The following is a 27,057-nucleotide window of genomic DNA, read 5'->3' on the forward strand; positions in this document are numbered from 1 at the left end:
TCTACTCAACAAACTGGATGCAGTCTATCACAGTGCCATCCGTTTTGTCACCAAAGCCCCATATACTACCCACCATTGCGACCTGTACGCTCTCGTTGGTTGGCCCTCGCTTCATAATCGTCGCCAAACCCACTGGCTACAAGTAATCTATAAGTCTTTGCTAGGTAAAGCCCTGCCTTATCTCAGCTCACTGGTCACCATAGCAGCACCCACACGTAGCACACGCTCCAGCAGGTATATCTCTCTGGTCACCCCCAAAGCCAATTCCTCCTTTGGCCATCTTTCCTTCCAGTTCTCTGCTGCCAATGACTGGAACGAACTGCAAAAATCTCTGAAGCTGGAGAATCATATCTCCCTCACTAGCTTTAAGCACCAGCTGTCTGAGCAGCTCACAGATCACTGCACCTGTACATAGCTCATCAGTAAATAGCAACCAGCATCCAACTACCTCATCCCCATACTGTTATTTATTTTACTTACTTTGCTCCTTTGCACCCCAGTACCTCTACTTGCACATCTATCACTCCAGTGTTTAATTGCTATATTGTAATTATTTCGCCACTATGGCTTATTTATTGCCTTTACCTCCCTTATCCTACCTCATTTGCGCACATTGTATATAGACTTTTTCTATTGTATTATTGACGGTGTTTGTTTATTCCATGTGTAACTGTGTGTTGTTGTTTGTGTCGCACTGCTTTGCTTTATCTTGGCCAGGTCGCAGTTGTAAATGAGAACTTGTTTTCAACTAGCCTACCTGGTTTAAATAAAGGTGAAATTAAAAAAATTGAAATAAAAAGTTGCCTCCTCGTTATTTCTCCCACTCCCCAGAAAGACCATCATGTAAAAACACGGTGATCCTTCTGTGTAATCATCCTATCCTGCCACACTGATTCCAGACCTGATCTGTTATTTCTACATAGAGGTTATTAGGAGGGCCGGTGGGGTAACGACTGGAGGGATTAAGCTAGCAAAATAGTGGGTGGAATGTACAGTAAATCAACATCCTATGCCTCAGACGTAATGCAACAACAACAAAGAGCCATCAGAGAAAAGGTTTTTGAACATGCCCGAACCAAGGTGCATTTGGTGGCAGCAAGCCTTGTAGACAAGGCTAGAGAGGACACCCAGGTTATAGTTAACCATCAAAAAACAATAGACACTACAGCCAGAGTCTTCAGAACAGCCTTAGAAGGAGGCTAAAGGTCACAGCCACAGGCCCACTCATGGCTTTGAGCAAGAAGTTGACTCTCAGGAGTTAAATGGACTTGACATGGGGAGAGTCATTGTGGGAGGTTGTGAAAACTAAGGTAGTGCAGAACAAGTTTGGAATCTGAATATGTGCTTCATATTATCACATAGGCAGGAGGCCTATATATTCTCATATGTGTGTTCTGCTGTAGCCTATATTGATTTATTTTATTTTAAGTCATATTCTGATATTGTGATATTTGTTCTACTGGTACATTAAACTCTGGAAAGTTATATGAAATTTGGGTCTTGTAAGCCCTAACAGCTGAGTGTGTGTGGCATATGCACATGGCAGGTGTTCTACAGTGTTGTCTAAAAATGTTGCTCTACATTAGAATATTAGCCTATAAGAAATTCAGACTTGTTCAAGCCCCGCAGCTATACTAAAGTATGTGGGCATACTGCAGTGACGTCTAAACTGCTTTGAATAAATCAGCACCTTGGAGTGCTGTGCGTTTCACCACTATAGATAGTAGGGTACTTGGAGAGTGCTGTGTGTTTCACCACTATAGATAGTAGGGTACTTGGAGAGTGCTGTGTGTTTCACCACTATAGATAGTAGGGTACTTGGAGAGTGCTGTGTGTTTCACCACCATAGATAGTAGGGTACTTGGAGAGTGCTGTGTGTTTCACCACCATAGATAGTAGGGTACTTGGTGAGTGCTGTGTGTTTCACCACTATAGATAGTAGGGTACTTGGAGAGTGCTGTGTGTTTCACCACCATAGATAGTAGGGTACTTGGAGAGTGCTGTGTGTTTCACCACCATAGATAGTAGGGTACTTGGAGAGTGCTGTGTGTTTCACCACTATAGATAGTAGGGTACTTGGAGAGTGCTGTGTGTTTCACCATCATAGATAGTAGGGTACTTGGAGAGTCGCTGTGTGTTTCACCACCATAGATAGTAGGGTACTTGGAGAGTGCTGTCCGTTTCACCACCATAGACAGTAGGGTACTTGGAGAGTGCTATGTGTTTCACCACCATAGATAGTAGGCTACTTCGCTGTTTACTCGGTCTGCTGTGCTGCTACATTGCATTGTTTTTTCTCAATGTGTTCAGGTCCTCAGAGCCCCGCGGATACCCTCCCTCTTCTCGCGCTCACTATGTGTTCCGTGACCTCCCGATTTACAAATGAAGCACTGGCCACAACACAACACTAAACAACACATTATTTGCTCTATAAAGGTGACAAACGGTTCCCACAAACTGTTAGGGCCTACATAAAGCTGTCCCAACAGCAGAGTCCCAACAGCAGTCCCTCCACCTTACCACTGCTACACCTGTCTATCAGCAGAGAATTGTCTGGAAGTGAAACAGTTCATTCAGCCTCATTTACAGCCTTCTAAAAAAACATAGCTGACATGGCTGAATTGCTTAAACTAATGTTGTTTCTACTGACAATTGAGATGTACAAACTATGGCATAAGGAGACGACAAGCGGATAAGAGGCAATCCGTCATTTTGATGAAGACATTAATGAACGAGCTAGGACGGACGTAGTCGATATAACTATTTGTTCAGCACTTGAAATGTACAGCAACAGAATTCAGAACGTGGGCCGTACTTACAGTATTCTCCCTGTACACCAAGTCAGAATCGTAGGATAAATAAAGGGGACTTATAAGCAAACAATAAAAGCTATTACAATATTGATGATGACATTTCTCTTAAACAGGCTATAGGCTAAATGTGCACCACCAAGTCATATTACTTTACACCCTTATTCTAAAATTGATTAAATTGGGTTTTTTCCCCTCATCAATCTACACACAGTATCCCATAATGACAAAGCAAAACGTTTTTTTTGTTGATAATACAAATTAAAAAAGGAAATGTAACATTTACATAAGTATTCAGACCCTTTACTCAGTACTTTGTTGAAGCACCTTTGGCAGCGATTACAGCCTCAATTCTTCTTGGGTATGAAGCACCTTTGGCAGCGATTACAGCCTCAATTCTTCTTGGGTATGAAGCTACAAGCTTGGCACACCTGTATTTGGGGAGTTCCTCCCATTCTTCTCTGCAGATCCTCTTAAGCTATTTTCCAGTCTCCCCAGAGATGTTTGATCAGGTTTAAGTCCAGGCTTTAGCTTGGCCACTCAAGGACATTCAGAGACTTGCCCTGAAGCCACTCCTGTGTTGTCTTGGCTGTGTGCTCAGGGTCGTTGTCCTGTTGGAAGGTGAACCTTCGCCCCAGTCTGAGGTCCTGAGTGCTCTGGAGCAGGTTTTCGTCAATAATCTCTCTGTACTTTGCTCTGTTCATCTTTCCCTCGATTTTGACTAGTCTATCAGTCCATGCTGCTGAAAAACATCCCCACAGCATGATGCTGCCACCACCATGCTTCACTGTAGGGATGGTGCCAGGTTTCCTCCAGACGTGACGCTTGGCATTCAGTCCAAAGAGTTCAATCTTGGTTTCATCAGACCAGAGAATCTGGTTTCTCATGGTCTGAGAGTCTTTAGGTGCTGTTTGGCAAACTCCAAGTGGGCTGTCATGTGCCTTTTACTGAGGATTGGCTTCTATATGGCCACTCTACCAAAGCCTGATTGGTGGAGTGCTGCAGAGATGGTTGTCCTTCTGTAAGGTTCTCCCATTTCCACAGAGGAACTTTAGAGCCATGTCGGAGTGACCACTGGGTTCTTGGTCACCTCCCTGACCAAAGCCCTTCTCCCGCGATTGCTCAGTTTTGCAGAGCGGCCATCTCTAGGAAGAGTCTTGGTGTTCCAAACTTCTTCCATTAAAGAATGATGGAGGCCTCTGTGTTCTGGGGACCTTCAATGCTGCAGAAATGTTTTGGTATCCTTCCTCAGATCTGTGCCTCGACACAACCATGTCTTGGAGCTCTACGGACAATTCCTTCGAACTCATGGCTTGGTTTTTGCTCTGACATGCACTGTCGACTGTGGGACCTTAGATAAACAGGTGTGTGCATTTCCAAATCATGTGCAATCAATTGAATTTACCACAGGTGGACTCCAATCAAGTTGTAGAAACATCTCAAGGATGATCAATGGAAGCAGGATGCACCTGAGCTCAATTTCGAGTGTCATGGAAAGAATACTTACGTAAATAAGGTATTTTTGTTTTCATATTTAAGAAATGTGCACTTTTTTTAATCCATTTTAGAATAAGGCTGTAACGTAACAAAATGTGGAAAAGGTCAAGGGGTCTGAATACTTTCCGAAGGCACTGTATATATATATATATATATACACACACACACACACACACAGTGCCTTCAGAAAGTGTTGTGCCTGTATTTAAAATGGAATAAATTGAGATGTGTCACTGGCCTTCACACAATACCCCATAATGTAGAGTGGAATTATGTTTTTAGAAATGTTTAAGATATATTACAAATGTAAAGCTGAAATGTCTTGAGTGAATAAGTATTCAACCCCTTTCTTATGGCAAGCCTAAATAATAATAATTCAGGAGTAAACATTTCACATAATTTGCATGGACTTACTGTTTGCAAAAATCGTTTTTAACATGCTTTTTGAATGACTACCTCATCTCTGTACCCGACGCATACAATTAACTCTGACGTCCCTCAGTCGAGCAGGGAATTTCAAACACAGATTCAACCACAAAGACCAGGGAGGTTTTCCAATGCCTTGAATATCCCTTTGAGCATGATGAAGATATGAATTACAATTTGGATGTTGTATCAATACACCCAGTCACTACAAAGATACAGGCACACTTACGAACTCAGTTATCGTAGAGGAAGGAAACTGCTCAGGGATTTCACCATGACGATAATGGTGACTTTAAAACAGTTATAGAGTTTAATAGCTGTGATAGGAGAAAGCTGAGGATGGATCCACATTGTATTATTCCATAATAATAACCTAAATGACAGACTGAAAAGAAGGAAGCCTGTACAGAATACAAATATTCCAAAACATGCATCCTGTTTGCAATAAGTGGCAAAAAAATGATGTCCTAGTTCAGACTGTTTTCCAAAAGACACTGGGAGGCAAATTCACCTTTCAGCAGGACAATAACTGAAACACAATGCCAAATATACACTGGAGTTGCATACCAAGATGACTTGAAATGTTCTTGAGTGCCCTAGTTACAGTTTTGACATAAATTGTCTTGAACATCTATTGGCAAGACTTGAAAATGGTTGTTTGACAAGGATCAGCAACCAACTTGACAGAGCTTGAAGAATTTAAAAAATAATAATGTGCAATATTGTACAATCCACATGTGCACAGCTCTTAAAGACTTACCCAGAAATACTCACAGCTATAATCACTGCAACAGTATTTAATTTTCAAAACATTTGCAAAAAAATAAACATGTTTTCACTTTGTCAATATGAGGTGTGTGTAGATGGGTGAGAAAAAACATGTAATCCATTTTGAATTCAGGCTGTAACAACAAAATGTGGAATAAGTCAAGGGGCATGAATACTTTCTGAAGGCACTGTAATATATATATATATATATGTCAAATATAATAAAAAATCAAATTGTCTGTTTTGTCTTGTATGATTTCTTTTTACAGGCTTTGGTTTTTCTTTTTAGCATGTGTAACATAGCACGTTGTGGTGCGCATTGATTGGCCTCACCTCGTTAATCAGGATGGGCTTCACCTATGCTGGCCCAGCCAGTCATCTCATTTGTCAGGATTTGTTTCACCTGCGCAGGCCCAGCTGGTATTTAAGACCTGCTGGCCCAGTGCATCAGTTGGAGATGAGATGTTGGGAGAAGTACACCTCATGCCCTCACCTGTTGTTATCCCCCCCAGTGCAGTTTTTCTTCATAGACGATGGTACTCCCTATCCTAAGTTGGTGTGGGTTTTTCATTTAGTTTGTCTGTTGTCAGGCAAATCCAGTGGGAGTCCATTAAGACCTATTCTAAATCCCCCCCCAAAGTTTCATTTTGGTTGTCACTGAATCATTTGTTAGTTCTCTTTTTCTGTGAGTTGGTGTTTTGGGAATGTAACATGTGGTTTGATACCAATGTCACATATACAAATCATGTATATAATGTGGGATTATTCATTTGTTTCTTGTTTAATATTTTGTTGCAGCCTTCCTTTTTTATGCAACATTCTTGTTTTTATTGGGATGAAATTGTGATAGACATTTCTATACTTTTCTTTGCATAACAACTATCAGGATGAGAAAGAACAAGCTACTTACCATGTTGCCGAATTATCAGAAGTCAAACAGATCATGCAATATGCTTTTGATGGATTTTGAACATTTGCTTTTTTATGTTGACTGCTTTCTTACTCCAGAAACACTTGAGCGATCGGGACACATTTTTTAAATAGCATCCGTAGTCTTCAAGCAATATTTTCCAGGACTCTAGCTCGAACAGTATGTCCGATATTAGCCAATGAGCTTGCATGAATGGTTTTCCTGTCCAAACGCCACATAAGGCCAAACAACCAAACTCTACAGGATAGCTAGACTCAAAATGGCAGAAAATCCATCATGGGTCCTTGAGGTAAATAGGTCCCTCTCCTCACAAGGAACACATGTAGCAAACTTCAGGACTCTAGCTCAAACGGGCGGGGTGAGGGGGCGTGACCTTTCAAATTTTGCATTTTCAATTGGTTGTTACAGCGCCACCATGTGGCCAATTGGCTTGGCATTGCATGAGAGGGTGTGACCCTTGGCCTTCTACCATCATGCAAGGTTGCAACCTCCAATGCCTGACCATCTCACGGGAATTTGCTATTTCTTTACCAAATCGGCAGAAGAACGAAAATAATAATCAACGGCAAGAAATACAATAGGGTTTCACCCATCTTAGCTGCTTGAACCCATAATAAAAACAAGAACAATAATGTTAACTCATAAATTAATTAAAAGTTAAGTGACTTTAAACTGGTTCATTTGAAATCATTTTATTTAAAATTTTACAGAAGAAATTCATTACAGATTAGTACGTGTTTTTAAGATTAATATAAGAATAAAGTAATATCCTAACAGATAAACATATTAAAAAGTGTTAAAACATCATTATTACAGAAATATATTTACACAAATATAGTTGCTTGGATCTTCTAAACATCAGGGAGAAATAGTATGGAGTCTTTGGTCCAAAACATCTTTCTTTACCTGTGGGATTACTGACTATAAACATACCTGGGCAGTCACTGCTACAGGTGGGAATACACCCAGACTTGGAAGGCATACTCTCTAGGTTCAGGATATGTCTCTACCGGCCACCTCTAACTATAAATGTTAAATTAAAATCTCTATAGTCTTGTGAACATGTCATCGGTCATGTCCTCTTTCTGATCATCATTCTGAGATTCACCCTCAGTACTCTCCATCAACATTGATACCAATGTAGACAGTGTCCCATTGGGGTCCAGCAATGTAACCAGAGGCACATTCACACCCCTATCCTGAAAGATGAGGTTCTGCAGGGTCATGGCTAGCATTGAGTCAATGCCTAAGGCAGAGAGAGGAGAATCGTAATCTAACTCATTCTTGTCAACACCAATTGTTTGACTGAGTACAGACCTGATGTATTCACTTGGGGAGGATGGCACAGAAGTATGTTCAGACTGTGACTTTTGGAATTTGAGTTTTTGCACTGCCTCATCCACTAATGCAGTCATACGCATGGTCAATGATGCATTTTGAGAGAGGACATTGCTCATCATGTTCTTGACGTGAAACCTACATACAACCTGTTGGGGTTTGTTTAGCAAGAGGCATTGTTCCAAACTCTCATGAATCTCTGTAACATCCATCACCATCAATCCCCTTCTCTCCAGAAACCTGTGTAAATGATCCTTGTTAAGCAGGAGACCAAGGTTCAAAGCTCCCCAGTTGATGGATTGCCCAGATAGTCCAATATTCCGTCTATAGTGACAGAAGTAGTCCAGGAATGAATTGGCTGCTGCATAGTTTGTTTGTGAGGCATTGCCAAGGAAAGAAGAGATGGAAGAGTAGCACACAAAGTAGTCTAACTTACAGTGTTTTGTGGCGTGGTGCAGATTCAGCGCTCCATTCACCTTGGGCTTTAGGACTTTCTCGAAGTGGGATTTGTCAAGGGTTTCAATCAACCCATCATGCAGGACGACTGCACTGTGAAACACCCCTTTGATTGGACAAGAGGGAAACTTCTGACCAATGAGACCAATCACTCTGAGCACATGCTCAGAAACAGAGACATCACATCCCATCCATACAATCTGGACAGTCCATTGTCTCTCCAGAAGGACTATCTCCTGCTGTATGTCTGGTGTGGGGCTACTTCTGGAGAGTATGACGATGTACTCTCCACCTTTCTGGGAAAGGAACTTCACTGTTTCAAACCCCAGCCCAGAGAGACCACCTGTGACAATGTACACAGACTTCTTCTGGAAAAGAGAGGTTGGTTTAGGCAGCAACTGAATGTTGGACAGTGTGCCTTTGGAATCATCTTTACTCAGTACCACACCAGACAGGGTCTTTGAGCTGAAGTACGACTCAGATTCCTCAACAGACAGGAAGTCAATGCTACCGGATGACATTTTCTGAAATGTAGAGGTCTCTAGAGAAAATGATATCCTGTCCAATTGCGTGGATTTGAGCAAACGATAAATGTGTGGCCTCTTGGCAATGAGTGATCCCCTTTGTAAGATGCTGGACATCTGAAGAGTCTGTATGTGAACACTATCCTTAACATTCTGGAAAACACTCTGTTCAAGCAAGCATTGGGACTGGGATTCACAGACAATGACAACATGTCTGACATCAGGACAATTGCTGGCTTCTGCCAACAGAGATTTATCAAATGGTGGAAGGAGGAGAATTGCATCAACAAACATCCCATTGCACGGTGTCCCTACAATGGCATTCCATCCTGATTTGTTTGCTGTTTGGATTAGGACCTTCAGCAGACTAGAGTCAGGAACAGAGGAGATGATGCTCAACCTTCTATGTTTGACTCTAGGTAACAGTCTGTGCAGTATTTCCCATGCCAGAACAAAGTAGGACACACAAGGAGCCTCTTTCAGAAATGTGAGCCTCTTTGTCTTGTAGCATGCTGCTTCAGGAATCACAATCTTAGAAGATGCAGCAATGGGATAACATGATACTATATGGTCTCCCACTTTCAGTGTGTTCACATCTTTCCCTACAGCTGTGACAGTACCACTGAAGTCAAGTGCAAGAAGCTGGTGCTTCTGAGATGTGTGATTCTTCCAGTATATTGTCTGACCATAGTTCAGATCAGAGACACTGACAGGATAGTAGTCTGAGGAATGAACACATATCTTACTGAGCTGAATCTTGACTGATTGCTCATGGATGTTTGTATCATCAACATCACAGGGAATAGCAGACAAGCTAGTTATTCTGCAGGGGTCATTTGTCTGAAAGATGCATGGCTCAGACATTGAAGAGAAAATCCTTCCCTCAGTGCTCTCAATGCTGCCAATGGGAGTATGTACAATATCAGGTTTCCAAATCAGCCCACCTTTCACAACCAACTCTGGGTATCTTTTGCAAGGGTATGACTTTAAGACCTGAGACAGAGCTCTCATGTCCTCTGTAGAGACAGAGTTGATGTCAATCAGCTGGAAGGAAAGGTTATCCATTTCTGCAGCACACGATCTAGTCATGCCTGACAGGACAAAGCCTGCGCTGATGTGGTCCACTGTGTTCTCTGCTGACCGGTAGGTTATTACTCTGATGGAATTTGCAAATTGCATGGCCCTCAGTGCCAGGACAATTTTCCTGAACATCTCACAGCAGCTTACCATATTCTCCAGAACATACTCAGTTTTCAGTGAAGTAACATCTTCCTGACCCCACACAAATAAGACCTCCTGGAAGTGTTTGTTGAGATCTGTGATATTAAGGTTTGCCAGGAGTGTAGGAAATCCATGGCTCAAGACCTCCTTAGATTGTGTGAAGGAGATGTATCTAGACTGTGAACTTAAGTGTGGTTGCATGGCTTTTGGAAGGCCTACCTGGTCAGAAAAGACCAAGGCCTTTGGTGCCTCACTGGCATTAGAGGAATTGATATCCTCACAGACAACATTGAAGTCATTGTGGAAGAAGTATTCTTCCACAACATGAGAGCGGCTCCCAAGATACGTGATCATCACATGCTTAAGCTCAACCAAAACTCTTCCCACTTTGTCTGTAAAGCAACCACATACCTCAAAGTGATCATAGCCTTCATCAATTGCTTTCAGATACACAATCATTTCCTCTTGCAGGGGTTCAAACACTGTCAAGCTGCCTATTTTGACAGGAAACCCGGGCCTTGAAGAGGATCTATATGCTACTGTAACAGGAGCAAGTTGCATCAGGAAGTCTAACACTACAGGGTGAATGCAGTATTCATGCAACTGAGACAGCAATTCTTCTGGAACTGTGACAACTGAAAAAGCCTCCTTAAACTCTTCACCATAGTGTACATCCCCCTTGTTCTGGAAAACAGTGCCATACTGAAACCCACCCAGAGCAATTTTAGTGTAGAACTTTTCAGAACTCAACACTGAATTGCATCTTTTGTAGATAGAGCTTAGCGAAATGTTCTGCTCTTCAGCTAGCTGTCCTCGCTTGGATGTTATTGTGCCTGATGCATGGTTTGTGGAGGGAGAATATATCTTAAAATGGGTCTCATCCACTGCTGGTTCAAGTTGCACTTTAATCTCTGGTGCATTCTGTGTGAAAACATAGGGACTCTGAAAACTGACACTGAGTTGCAGTGTGTTGAGTGGAACTTTTGGTTTGGCACTGGCCATGAAGGCAGCCAAACCCAACTCAGTATAGAAGGCACCAGGGATTATGGCAACACCGTTGTGTTTATGCTCATGCAGGTAGGATACTGAATCAGAAGACAGATCACAACTGAAGGTATTGCTATCGCTAGCTGTAGGAGTTAGCACAGGATGATTACCTGATGTATGATGTACCTTTGACGCAGCAATGATAACATCTCTCCGAGTAGAATCAAACTGATACCTTGGGAAAGGTGTTGGTGAAGCCTCACGGCCTCTGTAGAACTGATCCCAGTCTACCTGAACCCCCAACTCAAACAGTTTGGACACAGTATTCAGCATTGTCTCATGATCTTTATCTGGCTGCACTGAGGACAGAACTATGGTGTCATTTCCCAGCGTCTCCTGGATGTTTCTTTGTAGAGCCCTTCTAGGGCCAATCTCCACAAAGACTACATTCTTTTTCACTTTGGCTGCTGATCTCACTGCCTGTTCAAATGAAACTGGCTCTCGTATGTTCCTGGCCCAGTATTTGCCTGTGCTGAAGTCTGGCTGCTCTACCTCCCTTCCTGTCACTGTGGAGAACAATTCTGTCTCAACATCATTGACTTGTAAAGAGCCAATACTGTCCTCTAGTTGAGACAGGATGGGATCCATCATCTGGCTGTGGTATGCAGCAGGGACATCCAGAACACGGAGGAACAGATTCTTCTTCTTGACGGAGCTGCTCAGCTTTTGATGGAGACTGTCAATAGCCTCTGCATAACCTGAGAGGGTGCAGGACTGTGGGCTGTTGAAGGCAGCCAAGGAAATCTTATCTGAGTAGGAGGGAAGGAGGTTCAAGACCTCTGACACGACCATGTTACTGACCACAAGCATTTTCCCTCCTGTGACCTTATTCTGCAGAGTACTGCGGAAGTAGATCACCTTCACTGCATCCTCAAGGGACAACAGCCCAGAGCAGTGGGCAGCAGCAACCTCTCCTACAGAGTGGCCAAGAATGGCATCAGGTTTGATGCCCCAGTGCTTGAAGAGACTGGCTATGCCAACCTGAATGGCAAAGAGTAGGGGCTGGACAACATCTGGTTTTGAAAGATCCTTACTCTCTGAATCACTCTCAAGTCTCTCTATGATACTCATGTTATTGAACTTTTGGAAAAGCATCTCAATTTGGCTGATCTTCTCTCTGAACACAGGCTCATGTTTCAGGAGCTGCTGGCACATGCCTTGATAGGTTACACCGTTCCCACAGAAGACAAATACTAGCCTGGGATCTGAGTAAGATGGTGTTGTTACCTTGTTCATGGCAGACTTGAGTTGGTCTTTTAGATCAGCCAGAGAGAGAGTTCTGAATGCCCTCCGATATCGATGTTTCAAGTGGCTTCTTCTACAAGCAGATGTGTATGCAAGAGCTTCTAGATCACCTTTGTTGTCTGTGTCTATCTGTTGAATTGTGTCCTCCATCATCATACTCATCGACTTTTCAGAACTGGCAGAGAGGACAAAACAATTGTGTGATTTCCTACCACTTTTTTGAGGAACATTTGACTGCTTGTGTTGTTTGACAATCGCATGTGCATTTGTTCCTCCAAAACCAAAATTGTTTATTCCTGCAACCCTTGCAATAGAATCTCTCCACTTTTCTGCTTTAGTAGGGATCTTTACATTTAAAGCTTTAGCATCTATACTGGCACTGTCCTCAGAGTAGAACAGTGAAGGGACAATGGTTTCATGTTTCATCATTAGGAGTACCTTGATTAGCCCTGCCACTCCAGCTGCAGATTCAGTGTGTCCAATGTTGCCTTTCACAGAGCCGATGCGGAGTATCTCTGAACCTGGAGGTCTGGCTTTGGCAATGACTTTGGAGATGCTGCCTGCTTCTATGGGATCCCCCACTGGAGTTCCAGTCCCATGAGCCTCTATGTACTGGACCGATAACAGGTCAGACTCTGAATAGATTCCTCGCAGCAGCTCCTCTTGCTGGACCATGGATGGCTTGGTGATTGGAGTGACTGTGTGGCCGTCTTGGTTTACAGCAGTGTTGCTTATGATGCCCCATACATGGTCATTCTCCTTGAGAGCCTGTATAAAATATAAATAAGTATGTAAGGTTAAAAAAAAAGTCTAAGTCAATGTGAGAGCAATTTTGTGACATTGAAACAGAAAATAATTTACTTTTTTTAGTGGCTTCAGAAGAATAATCCCACAGCCTTCTCCTCTGCCATAGCCATCTGCTCTGCTGGAGAAAGGTTTGCTGGTGCCTTCAGGTGAAATCATCTTTGCTTTGCTGAGAGCGACAAAGACTAGTGGCTGTATGATACAATTGACGCCACCACAAAGAGCCATCTCGCAGTCACCTGAGAACCGAAAGCATACAGTATACAAATCCGTCAGATTATATTTTGTGATGAGAGCCACCATTGCTTTTGCTTTGCTCTTCAAGGCACTTTGACAGAGCTGCGTAAAAAGGGCTTTGTAAAATAAATCGTAGTGAATTGTTGTAGTGAATTCAGTCAGTGTGTAAGGTTACATTTTGACAGAATGTTGCATGCGTTGTAAAACGTAGGTAAATGTGATACATTACACACCTTGTCTTATGGCTTGACAAGCTAAATGAAGAGCAACAAGGGATGAAGAGCAGGCACAGTCAATGGAGAGTGAGGGTCCAGTGAAGTTGAAGACGTATGAGACTCTGTTGGCTGCTATACTCATAGAAAGTCCGGTGCCGGTGCAGTGGTTGATTACATTTGGGTTCATAAATGCAGCAGATTGTTCATAATCTCTGTTCATAAGACCTTGAATGAAAATAGGCACACATTATTGAAAATAATACACATTTGACATTTTATTGTGTGTGGGCTTTCTTTCAATGGAGGACCAATGCAGTCAAAATTAAATGGACAATAATACCGAAATTATTAAATAATAAATAGCCAATTCGCTTACATTACAATGTCTTTATAACTGTCATTTTTCCTGTAAGCATAGTGTATGTCACATCCTGACCAGTAAGGGGTCATTTTGTTATTATAGTTTGGTCAGGGCGTGGCAGGGGGTGTTTGTTTTGTGTGTTTTGGGGTTGATCTATGTTATTCTATTTCTATGTTTAAATATCTAGTTTCTGTTTCTATGTTGGAATTGTTTGGGGTTGGTCTCTAATTCGAGGCAGCTGAAAATCATTGCCTCTGATTAGAGACCATATTTGTGTAGGGGGTTTCTCACTGTTTTGTGGGTGGTTTATTTCTGTTTAGTATTCTAACCTGACAGAACTGTTTAGCTGTTGCACTTTGGTTTTTGATTCAGTGTTCATTTCAATAAATTTCATGATGAGCTCTAACCACGCTGCGCCTTGGTCTACGTCCTGCACCGGCCGTTACAGTGTAACAAGTAATGTAATTACTAATTGTTACACAACATACTGTATACTTATGATTAGGGTAAGGGCTAGGGTAAATGCTACCATACCCCGTTCACTTCAATTCTTTCTTTCCCATTCGCCCTCTGAATGGCACCTATGCGTAATCCATGTCTCAAGGCTTACAAATCCTTCTTTAACCTGTCAAACATTCCCTTTACCTATTTCCGTTGTCAGAGCCTTACCCCCTGCTTTACTAGACACCTAACATTTGCAGAGTGTCAGATGCTCCTAATAATTTCAATAAAACCTTGGCGAAAGCAGTGCTGCTCCTCTTAAAGATGCACTATGCGGAAATCGCTCTGCCGGTTTCCTGGTTGCTAACATTCTAATTCGCCTCATTTCAGTTTGACAAAGCCAGCAAGTATAGGGTAGATAATCATTGTACCATCTAAACCACTTCAAAGCGGCAATATGTCACTTTTTGGGGACCACCAAATTCACATAGTAATGTGAGATATAGATCTGTCATTCTAATTGAAAGGAAGTCTAAGAAGCGGTAGATCTGTTCTATGTGTGCCATTTCTATGCTTCCTGTTCTGAAGTTTCGTTTTTGTGTCTTTTACTTTGACACACTCGCTTCAAACAGCTGAAAATACAATGTTTTTGGTTATTGAAAAGATGTGTCACAGTGGTTTAGGCATTACAATGATTCTCTACATTATACTTGCTTGTTTTGTCACATAAACTGAAATTAGGTGAACTGTTAGAATTTTAGCAACCAGGAAATGACGGAGCGATTTCAACATAGTACATCTATTAAGAGGCTCTTTCTGCTCAGCATAAAATGATGCTCTGTCGGTTACATTTTCTACATTTCATTACGCAGTGTATGCCCAAGAACACTTGATAAACTGACGATTGGTACACGTGTAGCCTGAATTGATTGATGCTTCCACTGCTGTCAGGGTCCCGGGTGGTCATCTCTGTCTACTTCCAAATACTATTATATTAGGCCACATGTGCGAGTTATAGTCCTACAGGCAGTGTCCATATTTCAGTTACTACTACTACTACTAGGCAAAAATGTCATGTATTTTTAGTTCAGAGGAGCGGGGCAGTACTTCCGTGCTCTCTGCCAGGAGCTGTATTTTCAATTAAAGGTTGCCAAAGGGCCATTACGATGGAGAATCGATTGCATATATTTGATTAAGGCATTTTATTTTATAAAATTAGATATAACTTGTTGAAGGATAGACAAATCTTGTGGCAATAGAGAGAGTTTCTGGTATTCTGGGGTCGTTTGGGGTTGCTTAGAGTATCTGTTTGGGGTAGTTGGGGGTAATTTGTGCATGGTTTTCGTAATTATTTGGGCCCAACATTTCTGTGGTCCAAATCATCTTTGCATTCACATTGCCGTCTTTTTAGCGAGAAACCAGGATAATTTGACAAAATTGAAAAATCAGTGAACGCACTTCTGAACAAGCCCTACCATAAGATCCTTTTATGGGACACTGGCTGTGAAAACACCCTAAAATAAACACATTATTATCCACTTTACCTATAAACACTCCTGTCTTGGTCCCACTGGCCTTCTCCATTGGCATCCCAGCATTCTCCAGAGCCCTGTATGCACACTGAAGAAGGAGTTTCTGCTGGGGGTCCATTTGTTCCACTTCAGTTTCAGTGATGCCAAAGAACTTGTGATCAAACTCATTAAACCTGCAAAATGATAAATAATTCAAAGGGGAACTCCAAGAAATAAAACTGTCAGCAATGTTGTACCTCACGCTCTTAGAAAAAAAGGTTCCAAAAGGGTTCTTCAACTGTCCCCATAGGAGGGCCCTTTTAGGTTCCATATAAAATGAAACCATTTGTGGAAAAGGGTTCTACATGGAACCCAAAATAATCGTTCAAGGGGTTCTCATATGGGTACAGCTGAAGAACCGTTTAGGGTTCTAGATGGCACCTTTTTCTCTAGGAGTGAACCTGAGGTATTGTGTATTTCAGTAAACAGAGGACACATCTGTTGGGTTCTGAGAATATGAAATATACTTATTCATGTCACTGAGGGAGAGAGGGTAATGTATAACGTTTACATTATATCAGGTAGTAATACTCTGAGATTTAGAACATAACAAAGATTAACAGTCAGACTGAAAATGACCTTTTCTTAAATCTGTGTGATTGCAAAGCAACGTCAATATTGCACCAATTTTTTTTTGTTGTTGATAGATTAAAATCAAGTTGTGAATTTCTAGATTTTCCTCAGCCTAAGGATTGATGAGGTATGCACCTTCAGTCATCAATATTCAATATCAATATCAATATTCAGTCATCAGATTGTAACATCTCTGAAAAAGATACTGTAACCTACCTCGGTGTAAAGATCACCAAAAATCTTAAGGCTATGAATGATCTTAATTTGAACCCTGTAACTGAATCTGTCAAAAAAAATGTATCCTCATGGTTAGGGAGGGATTTAAGTCTTCAAGGAAGGGTGCTTTTATCCAATGCTGAGGGGCTATCTTTTTTCATCTATTGACATTCCCAAATCCACTTGCTGTACCTTAGATAGGCTTTTGTACAACTTCATATGGAAAAACAAGCCACATAAGATAAAGAGATGTTATCACCAACAGGGTTTGTGATGGCGGTCTAAATGTCTTAGATTTCACTCTCTTCAATCAGATATCAAAGGTCAACTGGATTAAAAGGTACATAAAAAATCCTCATAGCTTCTGGAATATTATACCTCATTTTGTTTCAGAAGTTCGGCGGGCTTAATTTTTTACTACAATGTCCATATATTGTGGGTAAAATTCCTGTGAAACTGGCGGTTTTTCACAAGCAGGCTTTAATGTGCTGGGCTTTGTTGTATAAACACAACTTTTCACCTCATAAATGTTTTATTTGGAACAATGGGTCAATATTACATAGAAATAAGATGTTATTTAACCATAAATGGTTCTCGAAAAACATTGTTCTTGTCAGCCAATTGGTTAATAACAGTGGGAATCTATTTACACAGAGAGAATTTATGGAAATATACAACTTTGAGGTTTCAAGCATGGAATATGACACTGTTATTAAAGCTATACCTAGTGGGATAAAAACTTTACTTCAGAATAATGCATATTTTGGAATATCTCCGATTGTAAGCGATATTCAGGTGAATGGCATTGGTCTACTAGATACGAAATTCAACAATCGTTTAAAAAGGGATATTTTCTACAGGAAGTCTATTCCCTCTGCGATATTTTGTTGGGCTTCATCGTTTGATGTAAACTGGCGCCGTGCTTGGCTCACTCCACACAGATTTATGGTGACCAATAAAGTAAAGGAGATCTCCTTTAAGATAATCCATAGATGCTATCCGTGTAATAGCTTGATTTCTAAATATATATTTGACGTTACCAGTGAATGCAGTTTTTGTGAACTAGAAACTGAATCTATTGAACACTTATTCTGTAATTGTTTATATAGTGAAGTGTTTTGGACTGATGTAAAACTATACCTTAGCCGCAAATTGCATACAACCATTGATATTACTAAGTTTGACATATTATTTTACTACACTGATTCCACAATTGAACGTGAGTATGTCATAAATCTCTTTATTTTATTAGGAAAATCTTTTATCCATAAATCAAAATTTATGAAGAAAAAGCCCCTTTTCTTAATTTTTTTATCTGATTTGGAACAGTACGTAGAATCTTTAAAACGTATGTCAAAACAATATGTCAAAAAAATTTATTCGATATTTGTCTGTATTTGATATAATACTTTTTTTTGTATTTTTCTCTCATTTCTTTGGATTCCCTCTGGCTGTTATGTTATGTTTATGTTTTGCATGTTACTGTTATTTACAGCAAGTTAAATAAAGATTTGTGCAAACTTAAAAAAAAAAAATTTAAATTTTTTTTTTTAAAAGAGTTTACTGTACAGTAACATGCTAGACATGACGTCAGAGCTCTGGCTCTGCTCTTCACAGGTCTCTATGGGTTTTGACTGACAGCCGTTCTGAAGTTTAGCATCACACTCGACAAGAAGTGCCCCCATCCCTTCCGCTAATTGGGCAACTTTTGCAACTTGAGCGAGGGAAATCCTGTAAACTACGAGGACCCAATGTATTTTTAAAAAGACTGAGGACTATAATAAATTCCTCGTTGTCATGCAAGCAAGTCAAACACCCGTGAGTCCAAATGTGCATTTCCATATCATGAAACTGTAATATACAGAGTCAACGTTTATGATCACTATGTTTGATGAAGTTACAAGATGACATGGCATTATACCCTGGGTTGTCCTGAACAGAATGAGCCTATGTTTGTTGTATTGTGAAGAAAAGTTGAGCGGATCAGGCATCTGAACAGCTTCATGACTCCATTCTATTCGCATCAAAATTACAATCTGCATCTCTGAATTACCTTGTGAAAGCAAAACACTGTAAGATGGTTGAAAAAGAGCGGCAACAGGTGGTGGTTTCCGATAGAGGTTCTGGTTCAGATCTAGGTGCAACTGTCCCGGAAAATCACACTTTATAGCCACCCTCAAGAAAGGCACACACACAGCAAACAGGAAGTGGACAAGGTGGAAGTGTCATAGTGATAGAGTTAGTGGTTGTATGCTCAGTGACGCAATAGCACACAGGTAGGAAGTCAAGGGTGGAGGATTGTCCAGGAAGTAAGGTTAAGCTGATGAGATGGTGTGGAGTCAGGGGTTTACAGAGGCTGTGCTCAACCCTAGGCTCCAAAATGCAACGAAAGAGTTCAGAGATTGAGTTGGTGGTTCTCCTGTCCCTGGCTAGGCCACTGATTGGCTGGCCAGGTCACATGACACACGTCAGGAGAGAGTTAACCCTAGCAACAGAGTTTCCAAGGACCAGAGGTGTGAAACCGGGGGATCGTAGCCTCTGCTGGGCTGGAGAGTTTCTCTAAAGTTTGTGCCTCTGTGTCTCAGAACCAGAGAGAGGGTTTGAGAGATTTTCAAGTATCATATTTTATAATTTATCTAGTCATGTTGGCAATAGAACAAGCTTTCAAATTATGGCCACCTGACCCAAATTGCGATTGATAATGGACTTTTTGGATTGCGTAAAACAGGAACAGTAATCGTGTAAAGGCGGGGATGCAGGGCAGTGTTCCAAACAAAACAACTTCAAGTGTACTTACTCTAGTTCCTCAGCGGCACAAAAAAAATCACCTGGTAGTTGAAGACTCTTTGAGTCATAAAAGTGCATTGAAATGACTTAGGAACTGTGTACACGTTGGAGAGGTGCATGGCCACTTGGAAACACTAGTTAGACCTTTCACTCAAGCCCTTGTAAAACATGTTTTGTCTTACAGTGCCTTCAGCAAGTAGTCACAACTCTTGAGTTTTTTCATATTTTGTTGTGATGTATCCTGAATTTAAAATGAATTAAATTTTGATTTTGTGTCACTGGTCTACACCAGAGGAGGCTGTAGGGAAGAGCTATAGGAGGACTGTATCAAACATATGGAAACCACATGTTTGACTCTGTTCCATTTATACCATTCCAGCCAATACAATGAGCCTGTTCTCCTATAGCTCCTCCCATCAGCCTTCTCTGGTACACACACACAATACCCCATAATATCAAAATGGAATTATGTTTAGAAATGTCTTGAGTCAATAAGTATTCAACTACTTTGTCACGGCAAGCCGAAATAGGTTCAGGAGTAAAAATGTGCCTAATTCACATAATAAGTTGCATAGACTGCAATAATAGTGTTTAACATGATTTTTTACTGACTACCTCATCTCTGTACCCCACACATACAGATAATTGTAAGGTCCCTCAGTCAAGCAGGGGAATTTCAAACACAAAGACCAGGGAGGTTTTCCAATGCCTCGCAAAGAAGGGCACCTATTTGTAAATGGGTAAAAAAAAATCTGACATTGAATACGTCACACCCTGATCTGTTTCACCTCTATTGTGCTTGTCTCCACTCCACCAGGTGTCTCCCATTACCCTATGATCTGCTGTGTCTTTTTACAGTCTTCGGTTTGTTTGTTGCCAGTTCGTCTTGTCAGGTCGTACCAGCGCGTTTCCCATTTTTCCATTAAAAGTGACCAAAAACATGGTGAACATCCTCTTATAGACCTGGGGTTAACATCATGTTTTAATGTTCCTAGAACAATCTCAGAATGTCAGAGCAATAACGTCTTGCCGAAATCTTTAATGGGAAAATTGCAGAATTTCCATTGAACATCCGTTTGCTGGAATTAGTTATAGTTGGAAGAGGAATTGTTACAGAGAGTATATAGATTTTCCATTCATTTATTGTAAGGAAAATGGGAGTGATACATACCCATCCATGAGTGCAGCCTTATCTGTGCGCGATTTTCCAACTTTGTCATCATTGGGGTCATACCAGTAGGAAGAGTCAAACCTTTCATCAGGAATCTGTAAAGCACAGTTCTTCCCCTCCAACAGAACCTTCCAGAAATTGTCAAGCCCCTCTCCTGTATTGAAATAAAAAAATATATATATTTATAACAGTTTAAAAAGGTATATTATGGCATTATTAGGGGTCCAAGCAGTGCAGCAAACAATTGTTTTTGTTACTGTTAAGGTAGAGGGTTTTGTTTACAATGAGGTATAACTATGAAAGGTTAACGAAACTTAAGGTGGTGCACTAGACAAGTTGCCACCACATGAAATGTTAACCATTAAGAAAAGTCTGAGTTTTACCTCCTGGGAAATTACAGCCAATGCCAACAACAGCAATGTCCTCAGCATCTCCCATCATGAAACCACTGTCTGAAACTTCTAGAGCATGAATGACATGTAAGATGAACAAATATTACATTTTTAAATAAAACCAAAGGAAAATGTGTTTGATCAAAATACAATGTTTGACATTGCCTTAATTTTAGGAGTTTGCACTGAAGATAAAAATCACAGGTTTCAAATTGTATTAACTCTATCAACATCAGTTAACGGCAACACAAACTTACCTCATGAGTCTTGAACCTTCATTTGACAATGCAGTTGAAGTTCAGTGTAGCTTTTATATTGTCTCCTTTAGTAGCCCTACCCAAAACATGAATCATTGACTATCAACATTGTAACGCGTGGGTGCAGGAATCAGGCGCAAAGAGCAGAGGGTAGGACGAACGCAGTTTAATGCAGGACTGAAATAAGGTCACACCAAAACACTAGGCGCAAAACCAAACCGGGCCAAAACAGGACCCACTACAGTGCTGCGTAAAAGCAAAATAACACATCCACCAACACTACACAGGAGAAACAAGCCCACACAACAGCAAGCGGCATTTCCAGTTTAAATAGCTCCTCATCAAACCTCAACAAGGAACAGGTGAAAACAATCAGACCCAACAAACCAAAAAGGGAAAAAGGGATCGGTGGCCGCGCCGAGCACCGCCCAAACAGCAAGGGGAACCGCTTTCGGTGGGATTCTAGACAAACATGACCGTGTAAATATACAGAACGTTTGCCCTTCAATTTGATTACTGCACCTTGTATATTAAGGACACAGTTTTGTGCTAACAAAAATAAGGGGTTAAATATATGTCCAAAAAATATATATAAAGTACCAGTCAAAAGTTTGGACACACCTATTCATTCAAGGGTTTTTCTTTATTTTTACTATTTTCTACATTGTAAGATAGTAGTGAAGACATCAAAAATATGAAATAACACATATGGAATCATGTATTAACCAAAAAATCCACCTATATTTTGATGACAGCTTTGCCAACTCTTGGCATTCTCTCAACCAGCTTCATGAGGTATTCACCTCATGAAGCATAGTTTATCAATTGTAAGTTGGGGGCATTATGCAAGGTAGACAGTGTGAAGAGTTCTAGGAATATATTGTCCTGCAAGATAATCAGTAAATCATTATTAGATAATCACATGTAATTAAACTTCACTTGTTGCATGTTTTAGAGGTATATTTATTCATAATTTCCATTTCACAAATAAAATATGTCAGGAAAGAAATACAGAATTGCAGTGCATTTGAACACATACAAATATGAGGTCGAAGAAAACGCAAAAATGCATAAAGTTTATGCATATTAAAAAAAACATGAGTTATTGTTTAGTAGTCTGACTAGCAAAGTTATTGTGCAGTTCAATATTATGTTTCAACGAAAAAGGCATATTCAAAAGTTGTAAAAAAGTGATAAATACCACACTACTTCCTTATTGTCATCATTTGGTTACATATTGTGAAGAATGTTTTAAGGGCTGCGCAATGATGAGAACGTCCTTGTCTCAGAGGGGCAGTTTGATAAATGATTGACTTGGCTGGCCTTGACTTTGGCTACACAACATGATTGATATCAAAACAAACCACCTTAAAAACATCAACACCAGAGTACTACGGTTTGAAGCCTTGAAGTTATATTGTTCATGAATCAACAGGTATATATCATTCATTTATTAAAGGCCAAAAATTACCCCTTTAAATGTAACAATATAACTTTAAATTGAATGTAAGTATTATAAAGGATGTAATAACATACATTTTATCCAAAGCAACTTAGTCATGCGTGTATACATTTTACATACAGGTGGCCCTGGGAATTGGGCCCACAACTCTGGTGGTCAAAGCAACACCCTCTACCAACGGAGCTACAGTGGACCACATGTGTATGATTAGTTCATACCAATGTTAAGACACACCTTCCATTTGAACATAAAATGACTTGTTTGAAGTAAAGATTTTATGAACTGATCATACACACCATATAATCCAATTTTAGAAAGTGATAGGGCCTATTGCAACCATGGATGGCCACTAGATTATCGGCAGTTGATCTCTGGTTAACAGTGTTGTGGAAGCTACTCTGAAAAGCATTTCGCTACACCCGCAATAGCATCTGCTAACCATGTGTATGTGACCAATAGCATCTGCTAACCATGTGTATGTGACCATTAACATCTGCTAACCATGTGTCTGTGACCAATAACATCTGCTAACCATGTGTATGTGACCAATAACATCTGCTAACCATGTGTATGTGACCAATAACATCTGCTAACCATGTGTATGTGACCAATAGCATCTGCTAACCATGTGTATGTGACCAATAGCATCTGCTAACCATGTGTATGTGACCAATAACATCTGCTAACCATGTGTATGTGACCAATAACATCTGCTAACCATGTGTATGTGACCAATAGCATCTGCTAACCATGTGTATGTGACCAATAGCATCTGCTAACCATGTGTATGTGACCAATAGCATCTGCTAACCATGTGTATGCGACCAATAACATTTGATTTGATTTGAAATAGAGTTTACCAAGCTACTTATTATTACACACTGGTAGAAGTTAAAGGGATACGTCAGGATTTTACCAAATGAGGCACTTTATCTACTTCCCCAGAGTCAGATGAACTTGTGGATAACTTTTTAAATGTCTCTCGCAAAACTACTTCTAACTTCCTTCATGCTGGACACAGAGACATAAAAATGGTATCCACAAGTTAATCTGACTCTGGGGAACTAGATAGAGGTCCATATTGCCAAAATTCCTAAATATACCCTAAAGCTACCCTTAAGAAAAATGTAGTTACTTAACTAAAGTTAATTTGAAAAAGTAGTTCTCTACATCCAAACTACTTTTGTGAAACATTATAATCTGTAAATCTGAAATCTCATAGACTAGAAATTTCAAGAAAATCTTAACAGAATATGTAATTTAGCCTATTAAACACACACACTATGTTTCAAGTGAGAATTAGGTAGATTTGATACTGTTCTTACTGGCCTATTGCCAGCAGCACAAAGATAACACACTGAAATGAACACACATAAGACTGTATTTTCCTCCAAATGTGTGTAAACTAGCTAGCTATGAACATAACACTCATCTACTGTCGACATTTGGATAAGATTTGAGAGCGAGAAACACTCTTCACGCCACTTAGATACCGAATTAACTTTTTCGTAGCAGGTTAGGAGAACTTATGTAGCAGGTTAGGAGAATGAGGTTAAGGTTAGGAAAAGGGTTAGGGTTAGTGAAAATGCTCTCCTAACCTGAAACGAAAATCACTTTGCATTGAAGTGGCGTGAAAATAGTGTGTCTCATGATTCAGTTGATTCGCCCAAGTCGATTATGCAAGGGGTGAATGGCATTTAATTTAATCAAATAATATGAATGCACCAGTGTGTCAATATAGGTAACATAATAAAAAAATCCCCATAAAAAAAATCCTAAATAGATATTTTTTTTTGCATGGACTGCGTCTCAATCTATGGCGGCCTTCGGTATCTGCGGTGGAAAATGGCCAAACTACAGCGGTGTTTGCCAGACCATGAGACATTCCGAAAATCCGTCTTCTCACGGAAACGGCTGTAGCGTCCAAATGGTTTGGCTTACAAACTAATATGGCCACCATGGAAAAACCCCCACAAGTTTCAGGGGACTCATCTGAAGGTAACCGGCACCGGTCTGAAAACATTACGGAAGTATGGAGGTAGTTTTATGCCTACCCAAAAAAAGTGGTTAAATATGTGTTAAACATTTTTTTTATATATATATATATAAAAAAATGTATATATAATTATATATATAATTAAACAACACAATGTAACTCCAAGTCAATCACACTTCTGTGAAATCAAACTGTCCACTTAGGAAGCAACACTGATTGACAATAAATGTCACATGCTGTTGTGTAAATGGAATAGAAAACAGGTGGAAATTATAGGCAATTAGCAAGACACCCCCAATAAAGGAGTGGTTCTGCAGGTGGTGACCACAGACCACTTCTCAGTTCCTATGCTTCCTGGCTGATGTTTTGGTCACTTTTGAATGCTAGCGGTGCTTTCACTCTAGTGGTAGCATGAGATGGAGTCTACAACCCACACAAGTGGCTCAGGTAGTGCAGCTCATCCAGGATGGCACATCAATGCGAGCTGTGGCAAGAAGGTTTGCTGTGTCTGTCAGCATAGTGTCCAGAGCATGGAGGCGCTACCAGGAGACAGGCCAGTACATCAGGAGATGTGGAGGAGGCCGTAGGAGGGCAACAACCCAGCAGCAGGACCGCTACCTCCGCCTTTGTGCAAGGAGGAGCAAGAGGAGCACTGCCAGAGCCCTGCAAAATGACCTCCAGCAGGCCACAAATGTGCATGTGTCTGCTCAAACGGTCAGAAACAGACTCCATGAGGGTGGTATGAGGGCCCGACGTCCACAGGTGGGGGTTGTGCTTACAGCCCAACACCGTGCAGGACGTTTGGCATTTGCCAGATGTCGTGTCTTTGGGGTACCATTAAACTGAAGACATGTTTATCAATTAACTCCCTGTAATTATTATCACGCGATTAAACTGATTAATCGTTTAATTGTAATTAACCTGTTAGCGCTAGGGGGCAGCATTTGCACGTCTGGATAAAAAAAATTTACCCGATTTAATCTGGTTACTAATCCTACCCAGTAACTAGAATATGCATATACTTATTATATATGGATAGAAAACACTCTAAAGTTTCTAAAACTGTTTGAATGGTGTCTGTGAGTATAACAGAACTCATTTGGCAGGCAAAACCCTGAGACATTTTCTGACAGGAAGTGGATACCTGATGTGTTGTATTGACTTTAAACCTATCCCATTGAAAAACACAGGGGCTGAGGAATATTTTGGCACTTCCTATTGCTTCCACTAGATGTCACCAGCCTTTACAAAGTGTTTTGAGTCTTCTGGAGGGAGATCTGACCGAACAAGAGCCATGGAACGATGATGTCCCATTAGACACCTGGCGCGCGAGTTCATGTTGGGTACCCTCGTTCCAATACGTTATAAAAGAGTATGCATTCGTCCACCTTGAATATTATTCATGTTCTGGTTAAAAAGGCCCTAATGATTTATGCTATACAACGTTTGACATGTTTGAACGAACGTAAATATATTTTTTCCCCTCGTTCATGACGAGAAGTCCGGCTGGCTTAGATCATGTGCTAACAAGACGGAGATTTTTGGACATAAATGATGAGCTTTTTTGAACAAAACTACATTCGTTATGGACCTGTGATACCTGGAAGTGACATCTGATGAAGAGAATCAAAGGTAATGGATTATTTACATAGTATTTTCGATTTTAGATCTCCCCAACATGACGTCTAGTCTGTATCGCAACGCGTATTTTTCTGGGCGCAGTGCTCAGATTATTGCAAAGTGTGATTTCCCAGTAAGGTTATTTTTAAATCTGGCAAGTTGATTGCGTTCAAGAGATGTAAATCTATAATTCTTTAAATGACAATATAATATTTTACCAATGTTTTCTAATTTTAATTATTTAATTTGTGACGCTGACTTGACTGCCGGTTATTGGAGGGAAACGATTTCCTCAACATCAATGCCATAGTAAAACGCTGTTTTTGGATATAAATATGAACTTGATAGAACTAAAAATGCATGCATTGTCTAACATAATGTCCTAGGAGTGTCATCTGATGGAGATTGTAAAAGGTTAGTGCATCATTTTAGCTGGTTTTATGGTTTTGGTGACCCTGTCTTTGACTTGACAAAACATTACACACAACTCTTGTAAATGTACTGTCCTAACATACTCTAAATTTATGCTTTCGCCGTAAAACCTTTTTGAAATCGTAAAACGTGGTTAGATTAAGGAGATGTTTATCTTTCAAATGGTGTAAAATAGTTGTATTTTTGAAAAATTTGAATTTTGACATTTATTTGGATTCAAATTTGCCGCTCTTGAAATGCACCTGCTGTTGATGGAGTG

General features: G+C 40.4%; 1 protein-coding gene across 3 annotated transcripts; it reads right to left on the reverse strand.

Annotated features, from left to right (window-relative positions):
* Nucleotides 1–7,108: 7,108 nt before the first annotated feature.
* On the reverse strand, nt 7,109–21,580 carry LOC106579696 (highly reducing polyketide synthase 40). Of its 3 annotated transcripts, XM_045702790.1 has the most exons (8): nt 21,289–21,574; nt 21,023–21,100; nt 20,640–20,793; nt 15,866–16,026; nt 13,538–13,744; nt 13,125–13,306; nt 12,702–13,031; nt 12,149–12,438 (listed from the first exon to the last, which is right to left on the reverse strand). In XM_045702790.1, exons 2-8 carry the CDS (start codon nt 21,078–21,080, stop codon nt 12,433–12,435), a joined length of 1,098 nt encoding a protein of 365 aa, XP_045558746.1. In that variant the 5' UTR covers nt 21,081–21,100; nt 21,289–21,574; the 3' UTR covers nt 12,149–12,432. The 3 variants fall into 3 exon arrangements, with proteins under 3 accessions (XP_045558745.1, XP_045558744.1, XP_045558746.1); XM_045702789.1 differs by having other exon boundaries at nt 7,109–13,031; nt 21,023–21,097; nt 21,289–21,580; XM_045702788.1 differs by having other exon boundaries at nt 7,109–13,031; nt 21,289–21,580.
* Between the last annotated feature and the right edge of the window lie 5,477 nt (nt 21,581–27,057).

The sequence above is a fragment of the Salmo salar genome, chromosome ssa19 (assembly GCF_905237065.1).
Source record: "Salmo salar chromosome ssa19, Ssal_v3.1, whole genome shotgun sequence".
In the NCBI taxonomy this organism is placed as follows: Eukaryota; Metazoa; Chordata; class Actinopteri; order Salmoniformes; family Salmonidae; genus Salmo; species Salmo salar.

Excerpts from the sequence above, each read along its gene's own strand:
- LOC106579696 (XM_045702789.1), bottom strand. The coding sequence starts at position 21,080 with ATGATGGGAGATGCTGAGGACATTGCTGTTGTTGGCATTGGCTGTAAT. Across the intron at positions 13,745-15,865 it reads CAAGACAGGAGTGTTTATAG|GTCTTATGAACAGAGATTAT; the intron begins GTAAAGTGGATA and ends TTTTCATTCAAG. Across the intron at positions 13,307-13,537 it reads TTGTCAAGCCATAAGACAAG|GTGACTGCGAGATGGCTCTT; the intron begins GTGTGTAATGTA and ends TTCGGTTCTCAG.